Source organism: Hyperoodon ampullatus, assembly GCF_949752795.1.
Source record: "Hyperoodon ampullatus genome assembly, chromosome: 6".
In the NCBI taxonomy this organism is placed as follows: domain Eukaryota; kingdom Metazoa; phylum Chordata; class Mammalia; order Artiodactyla; family Ziphiidae; genus Hyperoodon; species Hyperoodon ampullatus.
The window spans coordinates 27,144,461-27,163,679 of record NC_136919.1 but is presented as its reverse complement, the minus strand read 5'-3'; the positions used below and the strand labels follow the sequence as shown (position 1 = coordinate 27,163,679).

Sequence of the window (19,219 nt, the reverse complement as noted above, 5' to 3'; positions counted from 1 at the left end):
TGAGAGAAAAAAACAGTATCTGGACTTAAAAAGACTACAGATCATGGTTTAAAAGATAATAAAAGTTTATTGTAAACAACTTTATGCCAGCAAATTTGAAAACTTCGGTGAAATGAATAACCTTTAAAAAATATTAACTATTAAATTTGACTAAAAAAGAAATAGAAGCTGAATGGTACTAAAATCATTAAAGAAATCAGTTTAAAAAATGTCCCTCAAAGACAGCATCAGATCCAGGTGTTTTTTTAAAACGAGTTCATGAACACATTCATTCCAGTCATTCAATAAATAGACATTTCTATTCTTACACAAAATCATCCAGAGAATAGAAAGAACACTTACTAATTCATTTTATAAGGCCATATAACCCCCAAAGCAAGTTAAAGTAACAGATTAAAACTCACTGAATAAAAATGAATAAAAGAAAACCTCATCCTTATAGCAGATAGAATACCAATAATGCAAGCCACAAAAACATACTGCAATCATAAAACAAAAATAGGATGCTATGAAAAAGGAGCACCATGAGAACAAAAACGAGCTCTTAGAAATTAAAAAGTACAGGAGAAATGACAAATTCAAAAAAACAGCAAAAATTTTTCTAAATAGAAAATAGGAGAGAAAAGAAAATTAAAGGACTAGTCCAGAATGTCCAGCATCCAAATAACAGAAGTACCAGAAATAGAAAAGAGAGGAAAGGAAGTCATCAAAGAACTAACTGAAGAAAATTTCTCAAATCAGAAGTCAGTAAGATTCTAGGAACTGTGAAATTTCATTATACTGAGAACCAAAAGGAGATTCTACATGCTTCGATAGAGAGAAAACAAATCATATACAAAGGACCGTGAATCAGAGTGGTTTCAGACTTCAACTGGAAGCTAGAAGCCAACAGAGCAATGCTTTCACAATTCTGAGGGAAAATTACCTGCCACCTAGAATTATGCACTCACCAAGTTATAAGTCAAGTATTAGGTGTAGGATAAAAACACCTTAAATATAAGGTCTCACCTTGTACCCTTTCTCAAGAAGCTACTGAAAGATATACTAAAATGGGAGAGTAAAATTAAAAAGTTAAAGGTAAAAAATGCAAGAAACAGGATATCGTATGTAGGAGAGAGGTAAAGGAATTTCTAGGATGATGCTTGTGGTATAACAAAAAATATGTTTAGTCTTTGTCCCCTGTTCCTGGCAGAGCTCCTAAAACCCTTGGAACTTTGACAAAAGAGTCTTTTGTATGCTAATGAGATGATTCAGCTTTTTCCTTAATTCTAAGTCATTTTAGCAAATTATAGAACCTTAAGGGAGGTCTTAGGAACCTCCAGATTCCTAGTATCCTGGGCAGAAGTGCAGGGAACCTCATTTGCAGCTGGTGTCTAAAGCGGGGGCAATTTGTGGGTCTAAGTCCTTATCCTGTGGGGTCTGTACTGACTCCAAGAAGTGCATAAAAGAAATGAATTGTAGGACACCCAGTTGGTGAAGGAGAACTGGAGAACTGATTGTTGTTGGAAAAGACACAACATTGAAGGAAGATTCCAAGACGACAGCTATATTAAGAGGGCAACCAGTCCACACTGAATTTTTTTTTTTTTTTTTTTTAATTTTTGGCTGCGTTGGGTCTTCACTGCTGCGCACGGGCTTTCTCTAGTTGCGGCGAGTGGGGGCTACTCTTCATTGCAGTGCTCGGGCTTCTCATTGCAGTGGCTTCTCTTGCTGCAGAGCACGGGGCTCTGGGCACACGGGCTTCAGTAGTTGCAGCATGGGGGCTCAGTAGTTGTGGCATGCGGGCACTAGAGTGCAGGTTCAGTAGTTGTGGCGCACGGGCTTAGTTGCTCCATGGCATGTGGGATCTTCCCGGACCAGAGATCGAACCCGTGTCCTCTGAATTGGCAGGCGGATTCTTAACCACTGAGCCACCAGGGAGGTCCCCACACTGAAATATTGATAAATTCACTCTGTGGACAGTTGTATTGCTAGATGCCATTACCAAGATGCCTACTGCCCTCTTTTTAGCCAGAGAACAGAATGCCCAGGTAAGCCTGGCTCAGATTCTTAATTGTACTTACCTTGATGAAGTTCCTGCTCTCCCCTTCATGTCAACTACCTGAACCAAACGAGCACACTCATTTAACTGACATACTCCTGAGAGCTGGAGGTCAGCTACAGTGAGACTGGAAGTAGAAAACACAGAGCAGTCCACTCTCTGACCACATTTCTGCCAATCATCCATACCTGGTGATATGAGAATCCTACCAGATGTCTCAACTATGAGCCTTATGACATTCCCCATAACACTCAGGGTCTTGCCCACCCACTTCCCCAGAAGGGAATCGTGTAAACCAGGAAGCCAAAAGTCAGACTCTGACACAGAGACTGTTCAATGTGTCTTTTTCCGTAAGCCTTCATCTAACAGTGCCGGCGGCTAAGTCAACACTCGGTACTGTGAATTTGGCAATATTCTATTTTGTACCCTAAGTGTTAGGTATATAGGTGTAGTATTCTCTAAATTGCATGTGTATGTTTTAAACACATCTGTATGCAAAATGTACATTTTACAAAAAAAGTTTTAAATAAAGAGTAGAGCAGTATGTATAGTGCGCTGCCATTAGTTTAAAAAAAGGAAAGAAAGAGAATACGTGTACATACCTGCTTGTACATGCAAAAATTACCTCTGGGAGATTAAGAAACAGATCACAGTGACTGCCTCTAGTGAAGACAATTGGGTAGCTGAGGATCAGGGGTGGGGTGGGAAACAGACCTTTTACTGTAAAGCCTTTTAAAGCTTTTGAATTTCTAACACTATGAATTTCAAAGGCATGAATGCATACATACATACATGAATAAATTCAATGACTTCTCTGATTTAGCTCTAGGATTTTGGCAAATCACAACTCTGAGTCTTTAATAATAGTGATAATACCTCAAACACTGGTGACAGAATCAAATAAGCTTTTGTAAAAAGCCCTTTGAAATCATCAAATACTATGTATATCTGAAAGGTATTATTATTGAAAAATATCTATCCTGTCTCTTCCTTTCCCCTTACTGTACATAGAAAGTGTCATTCCTTCTCCATATGGTAAGTTTTATTTAGCAGTTAGGAAAAACACTGGCTTAAACTAATTCATGTGAAGTTATTTAGATTTCATAAACACCTAACGAAGACTGCAACAAGTTCACCTGCTACAAATTCCTCACAATACTACTAGTCCTTTTCACACATGTTAAACCATCACAACGACCCTTTCTGTGGCTCTAAGTGAACAGGAAAGCCGTGTGAACTGCCACGAGTTCAACAAGACCTATAGAGGGACCCTAAGATACCCAACCTTATGGCAAGTTCATCCAACATAGAAACCAGCAAGACAAAGTCCCTGTACTCAGGGAGCCCACAATCTGTTAGTGATCCCAACAGTATAAGTGCTATGTGGAGGTTGTTTTTCTCAAGACCAAGGGAGGAACACAGAGTTAGTCACCTAACTCATAGGGACTGCAGAAACAGCAAGGGAGGCTGCTAGGAAGAGGTGCTGAAGTCATACTTCATCCAAGCTGGAAGAAAGAGTAGGAATTAAACAAGTAGGTCTACAGGGGTGGGCTTCAGGCAGACAGAATAACAGAGGCAAATCATCAAAGAGTCACAGAGCATTCAGCAAACCGCAGGAGGCCATGGGGATACTGTGTTCTGCATTTCTGGACAAATGAGCCTGTCATTATTAACATCTGGGTTATACTTGATATAAAATAACGTTTAATAGTGTTTATTTCCTGTTATCAGAGCATAATGGACAACATGCAATTATTTTCCCATTATAATCTAAGGGGCCTTGGTAGAAATTTATTAAACCTAAATAGTTTTAAAAGTCTAGATTCCAAATATCCAGAGTCAGGCAATGTTAAATGATGAAAATTATTGTCATCTCTGATTAGGAGGAAATCAGAAGCAAGAGTAGATAACGGTAGAAAAGTACTCCTTTGGTTGTTCTTTTTTTTTTAAAGTATATGCAACTTCTAGAAAGGAGGACATTAATGGAGATGACAGATGTATAGCATTACTCTCTCTGTTTAAACAAACAAAAAAAAATTTCATTCCACGTTCTGAGGGAGAGACTCATCAGACTGTGATAGTGGCCAGCAACTGTGTCCAAACAGAAAATGGTACCATAAATGACAAAGATGTGCAACAGGTGAATTAACTGCTTGTCAACGTTGTCTGTCAGACTGCACACCTACATGATTCTTTCTCTGAGAGCTTACATCACTCAGGGGAAAAGGGAAACAGCATCTCCAAAATGACTGACATCAAAGAGGCAGAAGAGCAGGGACAATTTCCATAAAGCACATGGCAGACAAAGTTCAAAGGAATAATTGGAGGTTTTTTATAACTCGCCTGTACTGACATTATGCCAGATGATTTTACAGACTATTCAAATGATTCATGGCAGGGATTTAGGTCAGCTATATAAAAGGTCTACCTGGCTGAAGGAGTTCTATGATTATCTGGTCCCACTGTCCAGACAAACAGCTGAGGGCTATCTTGCAGCAATAACCTCAGCCTTGGACCGGTTAGAAATACTGTTTAGATAAAGAGGGAGTGTGGTTGCTACGATTATGTAGTTTAAGAAACAAAATTTTCTGTAAAGCAGGTATTGTTTCCAAGTTTTAAGACTAAGCAGAAAGTCTAGTCACAACGGTCGCAGTGGAATACTGAAACCTCACCCATGTGGGAGTCAAATTTCTTGCAACCTCAACTACCTCGCTCTAGGTATAAATTCAAAAGGTAAGCACCAATGAAGATAGCCATCACAAACCCATGCAAAGCCCCACGATGCCATTAGAGAGACACAGTGTGCTTCGGGAAGAAAGAGGAAAAAAGCCTCCCACAAGCAAAAATAATTTAAATTATAAATAAAATAGCCACTGAGCAGACAAGAGAGACAAAATTCATGCAATATCTGAAGTTTATACACTCCACTAAGAACCTATTTACTCTGATTTTACACTTATAATTTATTCCTACATTAGATATAGTTTCTACAAGCATACTGTTTCCTATTTCAGGGAAGCAGAGAGGCAATTAATAAGTTGGAGTCATCTACAGTCAGAATCACTGACAAGGCATACTGACAGCACCCAGATGCAACAGCGAAGAGCCTGACATGGGAGAAAAAAAATCTTTTTTTTTTTTTTTTTTTGCGGTACGCGGGCCTCTCACTGTGTTGGCTTCTCCCGTTGTGGAGCACAGGCTCTGGACGTGCAGGCTCAGCGGCCATGGCTCACGGGCCCAGCCGCTCTGCGGCATTGTGGGATCTTCCCGGACCGGGGCACAAACCCGTGTCCCCTGCATCGGCAGGCAGACTCTCAACCACTGCGCCACCAGGGAAGCCCGAAAAATCATTTTTATAAAACAATGTAGAACCCAAAACACAAAGCAGAATAGAGCCTTTAGTAGGCGTGAAACAGCTACCACTAAAAACATCATCGGCCTCTGAGAAGATCATCATATTACACATGTGTGTGCACAACAGAATGGATAAATCTCTTGTCATGAGACCTGTGTTCTGGTTCTGCTGCTTGATCACAGGCCATTCAGCTTCTTCTGAGCTCAGCTCCCCCAGTAAAATCAGGATAATACTTCCTTGCCCTACCCACTGGACAGACTGCCATAAAGAGCTGAAAAAATAATCTATATAACAGCATTTGAAAAATGTAACAAACTATACATGACTCTAAGAATATGTTAGAATATGTTTTGTATACTGTTTAAGACAATATATTTAAATCAATTTCTATTTAAATGGCTAAATAAAAAACTACACTTCTCTTAATAGCAAAAAATTACATGGTACCATTTATCCCCTCCCCCAAATAGCCAGTTTTTTTTCCTACTATTAGCAAGAAGAAAAGAGTTGTAAAGCAAGAGAAAGATTTTAGCATCTGAAAAAGGATAGATATATATATGTATAACTGAATCACTTTGCTGTACACCTGAAACTAACACAACATTGTACATCAACCATACTTCAATAGAAAAAGAAATTTAAAAAAAAAATAATAAATTAACCAACTACAAAAGGAAAAAAAAAAATTAGCTGCCCTTTGGAAACCAGATAGGTTATATACAGCATTTCTTTTGATAGGAAAGACATTTCAAAATGAGAAAAGATAAAAATTTTTTAATGAAAATGAATACCCATACCTAAAAATGTAACATGAAATAAAATATCTATTATAGTTACATTACAGAGCAATTTTTTTAACTGTAGGTCATATCAGTATGGAAAATATTAGAGTACATTATTTTTATTAAAGGTTAAGTATTATTTTATAGAATTTTGTTTTACTTAATATCTATTATTACTATGTATATATGTACTTATTTTCTAGGTAAAGGTATAGCTTGCTTCCTTAATGTTCTCCTATTATCGCATCAATTTCCTGGCCTGGTCTTGGCTGCCTGTCCCAATCTATCCATGTGCTCCTTAGGAAGCTCCTCAGGAAGCTCCTCAGCCTGCATGCTCCTTACTATTGGTAAGCCCTTCCCTGGTCTATGCCCACTTTCTTATGCTTAGAGCCTGTACCTGCAAGAACAGCAGTTACAAGTTCTCAAACAGACACATACAAAATGAATTTAGTATATACAACAGAGTTGCTCTGACTGGGCATAGGCTACATATTCCATCAAGAGAAGGGGTACATAGAAAGATATGTATTTTATCTTATAGATGTCATACTTGGGACCACCTCTGAAACTACACAGAAACCATTCTACTTCCCAGCAAAAGATCTCTATCTCTTTCAATTAAGGGATGAAAAATGAAAGCAGAGAAATGTAAAAAATAGGACTGAAGAGAGGTACTGTCAAAGGAATAACAACAGATCAAGCCAATCAATCACTGACAGCTATTCTGAACCTGAACACTAGTATAGAACAGTCCTGAGGAAAAATACTGAAAAGAACTAAATATCTACAAAAATACACACACACACACACACACACACAAATGCTGGTGTTTCATCATGCATATCATCAGTACAAAGAGAGAAGAAGAGAACATAATACCTATTTCATGTTCTACAGGCCAAAATCTACTTTGGAAAACATGTTCTTACAAATCAGTCCACTCTGATTGAAACAGATGGACATGTCAATCCAAGTGACCAATATGCAGAAACAGAGCAAACTCAGGGTTTGCTGAATTCACTTTTTATTGACCGTGTCTTTTGCCAGTTCTCACCTACTTTCAAACATATATCAAGTAAATTATCAGACATTTAATTTTACCAAGTGCCAGACAAACAGGTGATTCTGTACCAAAATACTGAAAATGTGGTTATCCTGATTTGTAAAACTCATTCTGGGCATAAATGCTAATTAAGCCATACTACCACTGATCAGTAAAAGGCTCAAATAGGCATTTAAGGGCTGAATAAAATATGAGTCTGGAAATTCACAGTGAAAATACATATAAGTAAGAAGGAACCTGCAAATCTCTATAAAATAAGTGTTGTAAAATATGCACTAAGGGAAAATTGAGGAAGTGAAGAAGATCCATTTGTGCTACATAAGGTCCTAAAGACAGCATTAAAGCTTTTAGAATCAACTATGCAAAAAGCAAGCACCACAGAGAATTGAAAGAATGTTGAGACTGGGAATAAACAAACAGGAACCTGATGAAAGGAAGAAACAAACATGACTGTGTTGATGAGGTCTATATTGTTACTACTCCACCAAACAACACCCTTCTCACAGGGAGTGCACAGGAAATTGGACAGACAGTGCTGTCCAGCTACAAAACCCACCTTAGTGAGGGCTGAACATGAGAAAATAAAACAAAATGTCTATCAGTGCAGCTGAGATTTCCAGAAATAATTTTTACTTATTATATAATATTTACTATCTCTAAAATTTTGAATGTTTTGAATTTTTCTTAATACACTGAAATACATGAAAAGTTTGTGTATAAAAATGCAAGTTAAGAAAAAGAAAAACTGTTTATCGTTGATACTAGTTAAAAATATAATAGTAAGATAATTCCAAATAAGAGCAATTCTGATGAATAAAATTAGCACTTGGTATAAAATATGTAAAACTATCAGTGAAAAAAAGGCAGCGGTACAATGAAAAAAATTATAAATGGATTTCCATTCTAAAACACTTAAATAGCTATAGTATTATGTCAATTTAAAAGCCAACAGACTAGCATTAAACAAAAAAAAACATAGACGGCACACACAAAATACACAGAAGCAAATTAGATGATACCTTTCTATAATATAATAATGCTGATAATTAACCTCCAAGTAAGTTTATCCCCTTCCCTCAATCAACTCACCCAACATTTTCTGCATCTTCATCACACTCAGCTTTATATTTGCAAGGTCCACACTTGGAGTGTTTTCTGTGAACTTCTGCCCCTGACCCTTCCTCTTCTGTTTAAAAAGAAAAATTAAATTTTCAACCAAAAGTTGGGATCCTTTCCAGATATGCTTCATGTTTTCAGCAGCCATTATCTTATTTCTGGGGAAAATGTACCCAAGCTCTTGAAAAAAATCAGTTCCAAAAATCTATTAATGCTTGAGTCCAAAAATGTTGTCAATACAGAGTATAACATATTCTGTGAAAAAAAAAAAAGTATTGGGGCTAGAAAAATAATCCCTTAACCTATGCACAACAGAACAGTATGCTAGATTTTGTTGATTCTTTAGAAGAATTACCATAACATTAAATAAGAGAGAGGGAAAAAAAACATGAGCAATAAATTTAGTCCAGTGATTACCCTACTGAAATAGCCTGTGCAATCCTGGTTAGCAAATAAGTGATTAAACAAAGCAGAGTGTAACCACTACCTTTTCCTCACATCAGTTTCACACCTGCCTTAAAAATTATCTCCAAATTTTAAAAAGGAAAGGGGTCTATTTACAAAGGACTTGCCCTTTTCTACTTTACCACCTAGCACAGCCAACAACACCCAGAATACAGAAGGGTATGTGTCTCATATGACCCAGCACAAAACAACAGTGCATACCACCAGCCCCCAACTCAGCTCATATCCCACATTTAGGGAACCCTATACTCCTGGGTCTTAACTAGATTGGATCCTATCCTGATAACCTCAAACTGGGCAGGGAGATCAGTTCTGAAGCCAATTTAGGGATTACAGTTTACTCAAGGGATTTCCCAGTCTGGTTGGGAAAGCACACCTTATTGAGGGGGTGCCAATCAGCAGAGAAGATGTTATAAGGAAAGCACACAAACCTAAGTGCCTGTTTGGTACTATTACCAAACTTGCCATTTTGTGTGTCTGCCTACACTTTAAGTAGAAATCCTCCCCAAATTCTAATGAATACTCCCAAAACAATTCCAGGGAGCATAATCCTAAGCATTTCTAAGGCCTCAGAAACATAATGAGATCTAGAAATCATACAGCCACCATGAGCTCACTAAAGTTTGTATATTAATCTGAGCAAACCACTTAGCCTTTCTAACTCATACTCCCTAAAAAAAAATTGCCAACAACCAACATCCTCAGGGCAAGATATCCAGTATTTGTACCATATAAGCAAATCTGGAGATCAACTTCCACTTCTTTAATATAGTAACAATGACAGTTTCTTAACTGAATATCTGACCACAGGGGCTGGACCACATGATCCTTTAAAGTCCTTTCCAGCTCTAAGATCCAGAATTTATGATCTCATCCTTCACATATGATCATGAAGTTTCTGCTTGAACATGTCCATTTAAATTAAATTCTATTGTTGGACAGTTTAAATCTTTTTTTTTTTTTTAAGGTCAAACTGTCATCCTTGAAATTCTTTCTCAGAACAGTTCTTCTACTCTCTAGGTGACCTTCAAAGTCCCTTCCAACTCTAAAATGTTAGGATTCTATGAAATGTAGAAGGGTAGAGTAAGGTTTCAGATAGTACTGAAAGGATCACAACTGTAGTTTTCATTTGCATAAGTGTGAATTTTACCAGAGTATGTTTTTTCTTTTAGTGCATCCCCAGAGCACCTCAAACTTACTTTGCATACAGTGGATATTCATTAAGAATTACAGCCATATTAGACCATGAAATAGATCAATCATTCTCAATTCTAATAATTCAGAGTAAACTGAATTACCAAATATTAGTTTTTCAAACAGTTTTTAAATATTGTACCTTGAAAATTCCTCATGAGCAAAAATTTGTAAGCAAGGGATGGGAGAGTGTTACAAATACTCTGGTCCAAGCTAAAATCATCTGGGGATGATCCTAAGGAGAGGGCGCCTTGGTGTAACTTCAGTTTAACAGGAGCAACATTTCCCCTTTGTCTGACAACAAACCTATAATGAAAAATAAATGCAGGAAAAAAAGAATGCTAAGGGCTAAGGGGGATAGAGGGATTGGGGGTGATAGCTGAGGGGTACAGGGTTTCTTTCCGGAGTAATGAAAATGTTCTAAAGTTGGCTGTGGTGATGAATGTACAATTCTGTGAATATACTAAAAGCCACTGAATTACATACTTTCAATGGGCAAACCGCATGGTATGTGAGTTTTATCTCAATAGAGCTGTTTTTAAAAAGTAAAAGAGGGCTTCCCTGGTGGCGCAGTGGTTGAGAGTCCGCCTGCCGATGCAGGGGACACGGGTTCGTGCCCCGGTCTGGGAGGATCCCACATGCCGCAGAGCGGCTGGGCCCGTGAGCCATGGCCGCTGAGCCTGCGCGTCCGGAGCCTGTGCTCCGCAAGGGGAGAGGCCACAACAGTGAGAGGCCCGCCTACCGCAAAAAAAAAAAAAAAAAAAAAAAAGTAAAAGAAAAAAAATGCTTTTTAAGGGGTATTTGAAACTTACCTCCCTCTCCAGATCCAGAACCATTATCTGAGAAGAAAAATAAAGAATGAATATGAATACTTTTCCTGGAAATCTCATATTATCAAATAGTAAAATTTCTTATCAGAAATCAAACTGTGATATCCATTCTCATGTAGCCTCTTTTCTCATTTTTTCTGGATATCTAACAGTTTATTCTTATATACTTATTTTGTACCTTTCTTCAAATATAAATTACTTGGACACATAATGCATACCTCATACATCTTTGTAGCCCATTCAGGAAATACCCAGGTGCCTTGTACAGAGTAAAAACCAATAAATATTATAAAGTAAATGGCTAAATAGAAATAACTTTAAATAACTCACTTAAAAGGTAGAAGAAAATTTTAATTTTGTTAAAGCTTGAAAGGAATAAAGAATAAACTGCTTTTATTAAAAAGGGAGGAGAAGAGCTTTGGGTCTTGCTCCAAAAATCTTCTTCATTAAATCTGTGGATAACAGCCAAAAGCCAAACAATATGAAAAGCCCCAAGGTTTAGAAGGAAAGAACCTCAAGGTTGAGGTTTTCATATTACTGATGAAATTAACTTCCTCTAGGAAACCTCACCAGAAGGAATCTCACCAAGGTGTAGGTGAGAAACTTGTCACTAGTCAAATTAAAGAGGCTCCCTCAAAGTTACCAGCAAGAAGCCAGGGTAAAATGTAATTAATTTAAAATATGTACTTTATAATCCTAAAAGAACCAACATATGGCACAGAGCATGTTGAAAAGAGGGCAATGGGGTAGTATCATAAGTGTGGAACAGAGATGGCAAGTGATGAACTTAACACTTTACCCAACACTTTCTAGGGAGGAGGATTTCCTAGAGAATCCATTCCAGTTATTCAAATAGTTCTCTAGAGTGGGAGACACCCTCAACAATATCGCTCCCTTCCCCCCTTCCTTTCAATCTCCTGCAGACTATAATAAAAGTCCCAAACGTGGCAGAAACAGGAAGAACTGGAAAAAAAATACAGATTTTATGTAGCATCCACTTCAACTCTTCATGGGGTTTTATACAAAGTCTTACATTGTATTCATTTTCATTGATCAACCATAAAAAAATTATATCTTCTCTGAGAAAGTAAAGAGGAAAAAAAGAGTAAAAGAGCAGAAAAAAAGACAAGGAAAAAGGGAACTCAAAACTATTTTTATTACCAAACTTTTCTTAGGCAAACTCTCTTTTTCCCTTCTATTCCATATACATTGACTGGGTACTTATTATGTGTTAGACAACATACACATAATAAGTAAAAGGTAGATATAAACTGATAAATAAGACAGTTCCAGTGCATGACATACTTACTCACTCCCAATCTTTTTTCCAACTAATGTCCAATCTTAATAAATATAGTATCTCACACCTTCCTTAAGGGTCATTTAAAATTGTGAAATAAATTAAATACACTGTGACTATTCTGATAATGAGGTTGAGTTCTTCTTGCCAATCATATTTTCACTGGACATACGCCTTCCCCTGCCCCAACCCTGGGATTATGATATACCTCCCTAGGCAGGACACAGTACTTTCCTGTTAAGAAACAGGATCTGGCCAAAGGCAGATGTGTTGGATAAATGAAATACAGTACAATATTTACAGAGATATGCACAAAGTGTGAATAAACTCTGCCAGGAGATACCAGAAAAGAAAGATTTCACAGAGTAGAAAAGGCTTACACTCAATCTTAAAGCATAAAAAAGTTCTCAAATGAGCAAAGGAGAATGTTGTTCCTAGCACAGGAAATAGAACCAACACCAGACCAAATGACATGAACAACTCTGGCCCCAGCCAGAAGATAACAAAATCAATATAGCACCTTATAGATTAGCTCATTCAATTCTCACTTAACCCCAGGAGATGACATCCATCACAATTTAGGTATGTAACTGGGGCTCAAAGCAGCTAAGTGACTTGTGTAAGGTCATACAGTAAACAAGAGCTGGAGTTACTTTAAAGCCAAGTCTTGTAACCCGAGTGCAGTGCTCTTTCCAGCTCTTTCCACTCTGCCTCCCAATGCTTAATATTCACTGCTTATCAAAGCAGTTGGTGTCTTAAACTTCTCATAAAGGATGCATAATTAATTGGGGATTATAAAAAACTCCATATTCCTTTTTAGTTACTAAATCAAGTCTGTGAAACATAATGTACTTAGAGAAGTGTATAAGAACCATATCAAATGATAGTCTATTGGCCTAAGAGCATCTAATTATTTAGTGTATGGAAAAGAATTTGGCCTTGCCCAAAGAGAGTTTTGGCCTTCGCCCTCAGCTTCTGGAAGGCAATCGATGTTCAGGAAGGGTGTTGACCACATCAGACCTTAGGGTGGGACAAGCCACACTCAGTACTCTTAGGGCAGGGGCTGGCCACACCAGAAATACCAACCACACAGTTCAGAGTGGGGACTTTGAGTCATGTGGTATTAGTGTACCTGGAGTTTGAGATCAACCACATGGACCATCAATCAATTACGCTTATGTAATGGAGCCCCAATAAAAACACAGGCACTGTAATATACAAGGAGAGAAAGGAAATGGAGTAATCACATAAGAATAGCTAAATACAAACGCAAGTAAGATACTAATATTAATGCCTTCCAAAATTAACCATTATCAATTCAGGAAGGAAAAGACAAGGAAGTAAATACAAACAATTGGGGGAGGTGGATGACTAGGGCTAGCAAACAGAAATGAGAAGATATAAAAAGAGAAGAGACTGGACAGAGACACATCCTGGGATGCCACTAATGACTTCCTATGGATACTCCCCACTCCTTCCCCACCCCCCAAGATAAAAATCAACAAAATGGATCCCACAGTATTTCCCACCCCAAATCTTATCCTGTCTTATATTCAAACCATAAGGCAAAAGATATGAAAAGTCGCCACCAAAAAAAAGCATTAAGCATTAAAAACGTCCTGGGAAGTAACACAGTCAGTACAAGACTACCTGGGGTTAAAAAGCAACATGAGGGCTTCCCTGGTGGCGCAGTGGTTGAGAGTCCACCTGCCGATGCAGGGGACACGGGTTCATGCCCCAGTCTGGGAAGATCCCACGTGCCGCAGAGCGGCTAGGCCTGTGAGCCATGGCCACTGAGCCTGCACGTCCAGAGCCTGTGCTCCGCAACGGGAGAGGCCACAACAGTGAGAGGCCCGCGTACCGCAAAAAAAAAAAAAAAAAAAAAAAAAAAGCAACGTGCAATGGAGGCAAAAAAGAGCTCCCCCATTCCCCACATAATCATCACCAATCCATACAAGCAATTTTGGGAATAAATCTCTGACTGGAAACTTCCTCTTAAAAGTATGGCAGGGCTTCCCTGGTGGCGCAGTGGTTGAGAGTCCGCCTGCCGATGCAGGGGATACGGGTTCGTGCCCCGGTCTGGGAAGATCCCACATGCCGCGGAGCAGCTGGGCCCGTGAGCCATGGCGGCTGGGCCTGCGCGTCCGGAGCCTGTGCTCTGCAGCGGGAGTGGCCACAACAGTGAGAGGCCCGCGTACTGCAAAAAAAAAAAAAAAAAAAAAAAAAAAAAAAAAAAAAGACATCTAAAAGTATGGCAGAACCATTTCTAACATTTTTTCAGAAGAATATCACACATACCAGAGTAGCATGGTCCCCTTGCTACTACTGTTATCTCTTTCTGGTGCTTACAAGCAGCCCTTCTGAGGAAGCATTCATTTTGGTACGTGTCCCCATTTGATCCACAGACAGGAATATAATTTGTATGGCACTGCAAAAGGAACAAAAATAAATTCTCAGACTAGGCATGAATATTAATAGTTCATTTCATATTCATGAATGCAATACCATAGTATTATGACATACTTCTACTACAAAAGAGTTTATTCTTTTATTTGGTTTTTAAAAAGAAGAGTTATGCTATTTTCTCATACCTTTTTTCACATTCATAATGAAAATTAATTATCAACTATCCATAAAAATGAGAATGAAAATCCCTATCCTATCTACATCATTTGCTTGTGATCCAGGGAGATAATATAAAAGGAAATGCTTGCCAATGTTTGTCATGAGCACTAATGATGTAATGTCATTTCATTATTATCAAAATTCACTTATTCAATACGTCTAGTACACAAAGTCTCAAGGTAAATGCTATAGTAGAAAAATGAACTCTGTTCTCAGAGACCTTACGATCTTGTTAGTAAACCATATAAATAGGAAATACATATATATATATATATATGATCATGTACTAAATCAAAAGTGTAGACAATAAGTGTAATATCTAATACCTATTACTGTAAACTGAAGTATTCAAGAAAAGCCTCCTCAGAGAAAGTGAAATGTGAACTGGGCCTTGAAGGATTAGTAGATGAAAAGAAAAAAGATGATTCATGTTTGAGAAATGACACTAAATTGGTATGTTTAAAAAACTTTAACACTTCTAAATGTCAGAAATATCATAAAGAACTAAAGTTTTAAAATCTGGGGAAAATAGTATAATATGACATAACTTATTACTAAAAGAGAGATAGTACAAATTAATACAAATGATAAATTTACAAAAAATAACAAATGGTCAATTAATATATAAAAAATGCTGAGTTTCACTAGCAATCAGAGTGGTACATGAAAACACGATGCTATTTTTAGCTTATAAAATTGGTCATTAGACAAAAAATTCAATTTGGTGGACATACCAATATACCTGTTGTGCTAATTTAAACTGGCTCAATCTTTTGATAACATAATTTAACAATGCATTTCAAGAGTTCTAAAAAAGAGATGATTTTTTATCTAGAATTACACATTTAGGGATATATCTGAAGGAAACTATTGTAGATGAAAATTTATTAGTCATTTCAAATAGAAATGTATTCATATCTAAAACATAGAAACAACCTAAATAACCAACAAGGCAATATTTATTTAAACCATGCTATATCTGTTCAAGGAGTCACTGAGCATTACCCTTTATAAGAATACTGTGTGACAGAAAAAGGTAATGTTAGGTGAAAAGTAGGTGGTAATACCATATACGTAACTTCTGAGAATTTTGTGCCCTTTTTCTTTTTTTGGATGCGTTGGGTCTTTGTTGCTGCGTGTGGGCTTTCTCTAGTTGCGGCGAGCGGGGGACTACTCTTGGTTGCAGTGCGCGGGCTTCTCACTTTGGTGGCTTCTCTTGTTGCGGAGCACGGGCTCTAGAGCACAGGCTCAGTAGTTGTGGCGCACGGGCTTAGTTGCTCAGCGGCATGTGGGATCTTCCCAGACCAGGGATCGAAGCCATGTCCCCTGCATTGGCAGGAGGATTCTTAACCACTGCGCCACCAGGGAAGTCCCTGCCATTTTTAAATGTATTATCTAGTCCACAAAACTGAATGCAAATTTCTTAAATAATTTGAAAATATAAAGTAAAAATATAGCAAGAAAATAAATTACATATATATACACATATATATCTCAATTATTTAGAAAAAATAAATATTCATAGAATAAATCCTGGAAGAAAACACCAATAAATTTTTCACATTACTTGTCACCATAGTTTTTTATTTCCATGTATATGGTTTTCTGTATTTCTCAATTTTTCTGCAATGAACAAGGCTTACTTTTATCATTTATTTACTTTTTAAAAAGTGGTCAACTTACTTTATGAATCATAAATATAGCATGCTACCCCAGGTCAAACACTGGTAAAAACAATTTCTAATAAAATATTTTATAACCAAGTTGATTTGCTATACAATATCAGCAGACTCCTACATCAGCTTTAGTTAAAATTAAAATTTTACTTTAGGATGCCTTCCTATACTCCTCTAATTCTTCAAGGATCACTTACTTTATTCTCTCCCCCCTAAAATGTACACAATAACTTGTATGATGTCTGCAGGAATCAATGTTACTCTGTAATTATACAATGTATAATTAGCAAAAAAGACCATAAGCTCCAAGGTGTCAAATGCTAAGTCTATGGACTTCTCAAGCCAACTCTTCACTCAACAAACATTTAATAACTTTCTAACATAGAGCTTGCAAAGGTGCTAATATCGCCCCCTAGGGGTGGGTGCCCCTATGGAGACATTTTTGGTTGTCACAATGAGAAAGGGACATTACTGTCATTTGGCAGATGGATTCCAATGGTGCTCGATGTACTGCAAAGGAAAGGATAGTTCCGCACAACATACATACCATACAATTTCTGAATGCATCTCTAGCCATTCATGTAGGAACTATGGTAAGGCCATATACATATAAGACTGTTCTAGCTTCTCCTAATAGCTTTTATTCTAGCATCCACCATACCTCTACTTTTTTGTTTTCAAATACTACTAGTATGAAATTGCTGCTGATGATCTTTTTAAAAATCCAAATATTCATTATAAGTAAATATAAGCATCTACTATATTGTCTTCTAGGGTAATCATGCCCAAACATTTACATTTTGAAATATTTATTTTACTGTAAATTACTTTCATTTCTCCTTTACATTGCAAGTGTATATTATAGTGATTTCTTTAATTATGTGTTTATGTAGGTTACATTATCTACAAATTTCATTTAAGAATAGAAAAGAAATGGAATACAAATTATTGGTTATAAAAAAGGGTTATTAAGTCTGATAGGGCTGAGAATCTATATGGTAATAGCTAAGATTTATTAAAGAGTTTCTATCTAGTAAACACTGGCTGCAACTTTAAAAGTCCTAAACTAACTTAAATATAACAATCCTGCGAAGCACATGACTTAGTACTTAGAGCTGGGGCTCTGAAGTAAAATGCTGAGTTCAAATCCTGGGTCGGCCATCCATGTGACTATGGGCTAGCACCAGTGTCATTTCCCCTATCTATAAAATGGTAATTATAATAGTATCTACCTAATAAAATTGTTATGAGAATTAAATAAATAAGAGAAATCCATCTTTGGCATTTACATCTAGCCATAGTAAATTCTCAACATACATCAGCTGGTTCTGCGACTGCTATTATCATTTCTGAGTCTTAAGTCTTGTCCAAGGTCACAGCTAACAAATGGAAGACCCACGACTCCTGACAAGTGATGTTCTCTAACCACTACACACCAGTTTTTTCAGCAGGATCTCACTATATGTCACTTGGTGGTAGTGAGTAGGGGGCTTAAAACAGTGTAGGCAATGTCCCTGAAATGCAACCTAACGAGCACATACCAAGGGGTGAGCATGAGATGGGAAAAGCAGACCTACAGTTCTTTGGCCAGTCTGTTTCAAGAAGTCTCTATTAAGAGCCTCTCATTATGCTACGGAAAAATTAAGGGATTTGGGCAATTTTAACAACATACAACTTCTGACTTGGGCACTGACTCTAACCTAAGGTCTGCCTCCTCTATACTGCCACTCTTGCTGGGGCAAAGAACTCTCTCCTACACCTTCACTTTAGCTGCAAGAGTGATTTGAAGTAGTTTACAAAGGTGCAGCAGTGTACAACTCTGCAGCCACATCCATTCAAGCATTTATTGTGTACCTACTGTGTGTCAGGAACTGTGCTGAATACAATAAATAATATTAACAAAGTTGTGGTGGTTAATTTTATGTGTCCACTTGACTGGGCCCCAGGGTGCCTAGATTAAATATAATTTCTGGATGTATCTGTGAGGGTGTCTCTGGATGACATTAGCATTAAATCAGTGGACTGAATAAATGCCCTCTCCAATGTGGGTGGCATCATCCAATCCATTGACGACCTGAATAGACCAAGAGGTGAATGAAGGGAGAATTAACTCTCTGCCTGACTGGTGAGCTGGGACCTTGGTCTTCTCCTGGTTCTCAGGCCTTTGGGCTCAGACGGGGACTTATATATCAGCTCCCCTGATTCTCAGGCCTTCAGCCTCAGATTGGAACCACACCACCAGCCTTTCTGGGCCTCCAGCTTGTGGACTGCAGATTGTGGAACTTCTCAGTGTCCATAACTGAGTGAGCCAATTCCTTATAATCCCTTTCTCTCCTCTCTCTCTCTCTATATATATATATCCTGTTGGTTCTGTTTCTACGGAGAACTCTGACTAATACAAAGGTCCAATAAGTGGACACAGTACCTAGCAAGAGAAGACACTAAAAAACTAAGGAAAAAAGACATAGGCCCAAGAACTCCAGTCAGAAGAACAAAGAGAAAGAAAGAAGAAAGAAAACAGGGAAAAAGCCATACGCACTCCTCTTTGTATATTACCCAGGTTTTAATGAAAAGATGCAATACTGATCATTTTTCTTTGTTCAACATTAATAAAAGTAGCTTTGTTTATATATGTGGCAAGATGCAATAGCTCTTATCAACAAGCTGAACAAAACAATTTTAGAATTTAAAATCCTGTTATTATCTGTTAAAATGTGTTTAAATTATGTCCCAGAAAGCTTATATTAACCCTGAAAGCATGATGAATCATAA

The 19,219-nt window shown here is 37.5% G+C and overlaps 1 protein-coding gene across 1 annotated transcript in view; it reads right to left on the bottom strand.

The window, feature by feature from the left end:
* The window catches only part of TMEFF1 (transmembrane protein with EGF like and two follistatin like domains 1), a gene marked incomplete at both ends in the record, with an annotated part of 91,682 nt that overhangs the window by 34,974 nt on the left and 37,489 nt on the right, over window positions 1-19,219 (bottom strand). Inside the window, 3 exons of the mRNA XM_079706891.1 lie at window positions 8,331-8,427; window positions 10,829-10,855; window positions 14,445-14,574. Coding sequence (XP_079563017.1) covers window positions 8,331-8,427; window positions 10,829-10,855; window positions 14,445-14,574 — 254 coding nt within the window. The remainder of the gene's footprint in view (window positions 1-8,330; window positions 8,428-10,828; window positions 10,856-14,444; window positions 14,575-19,219) is intronic.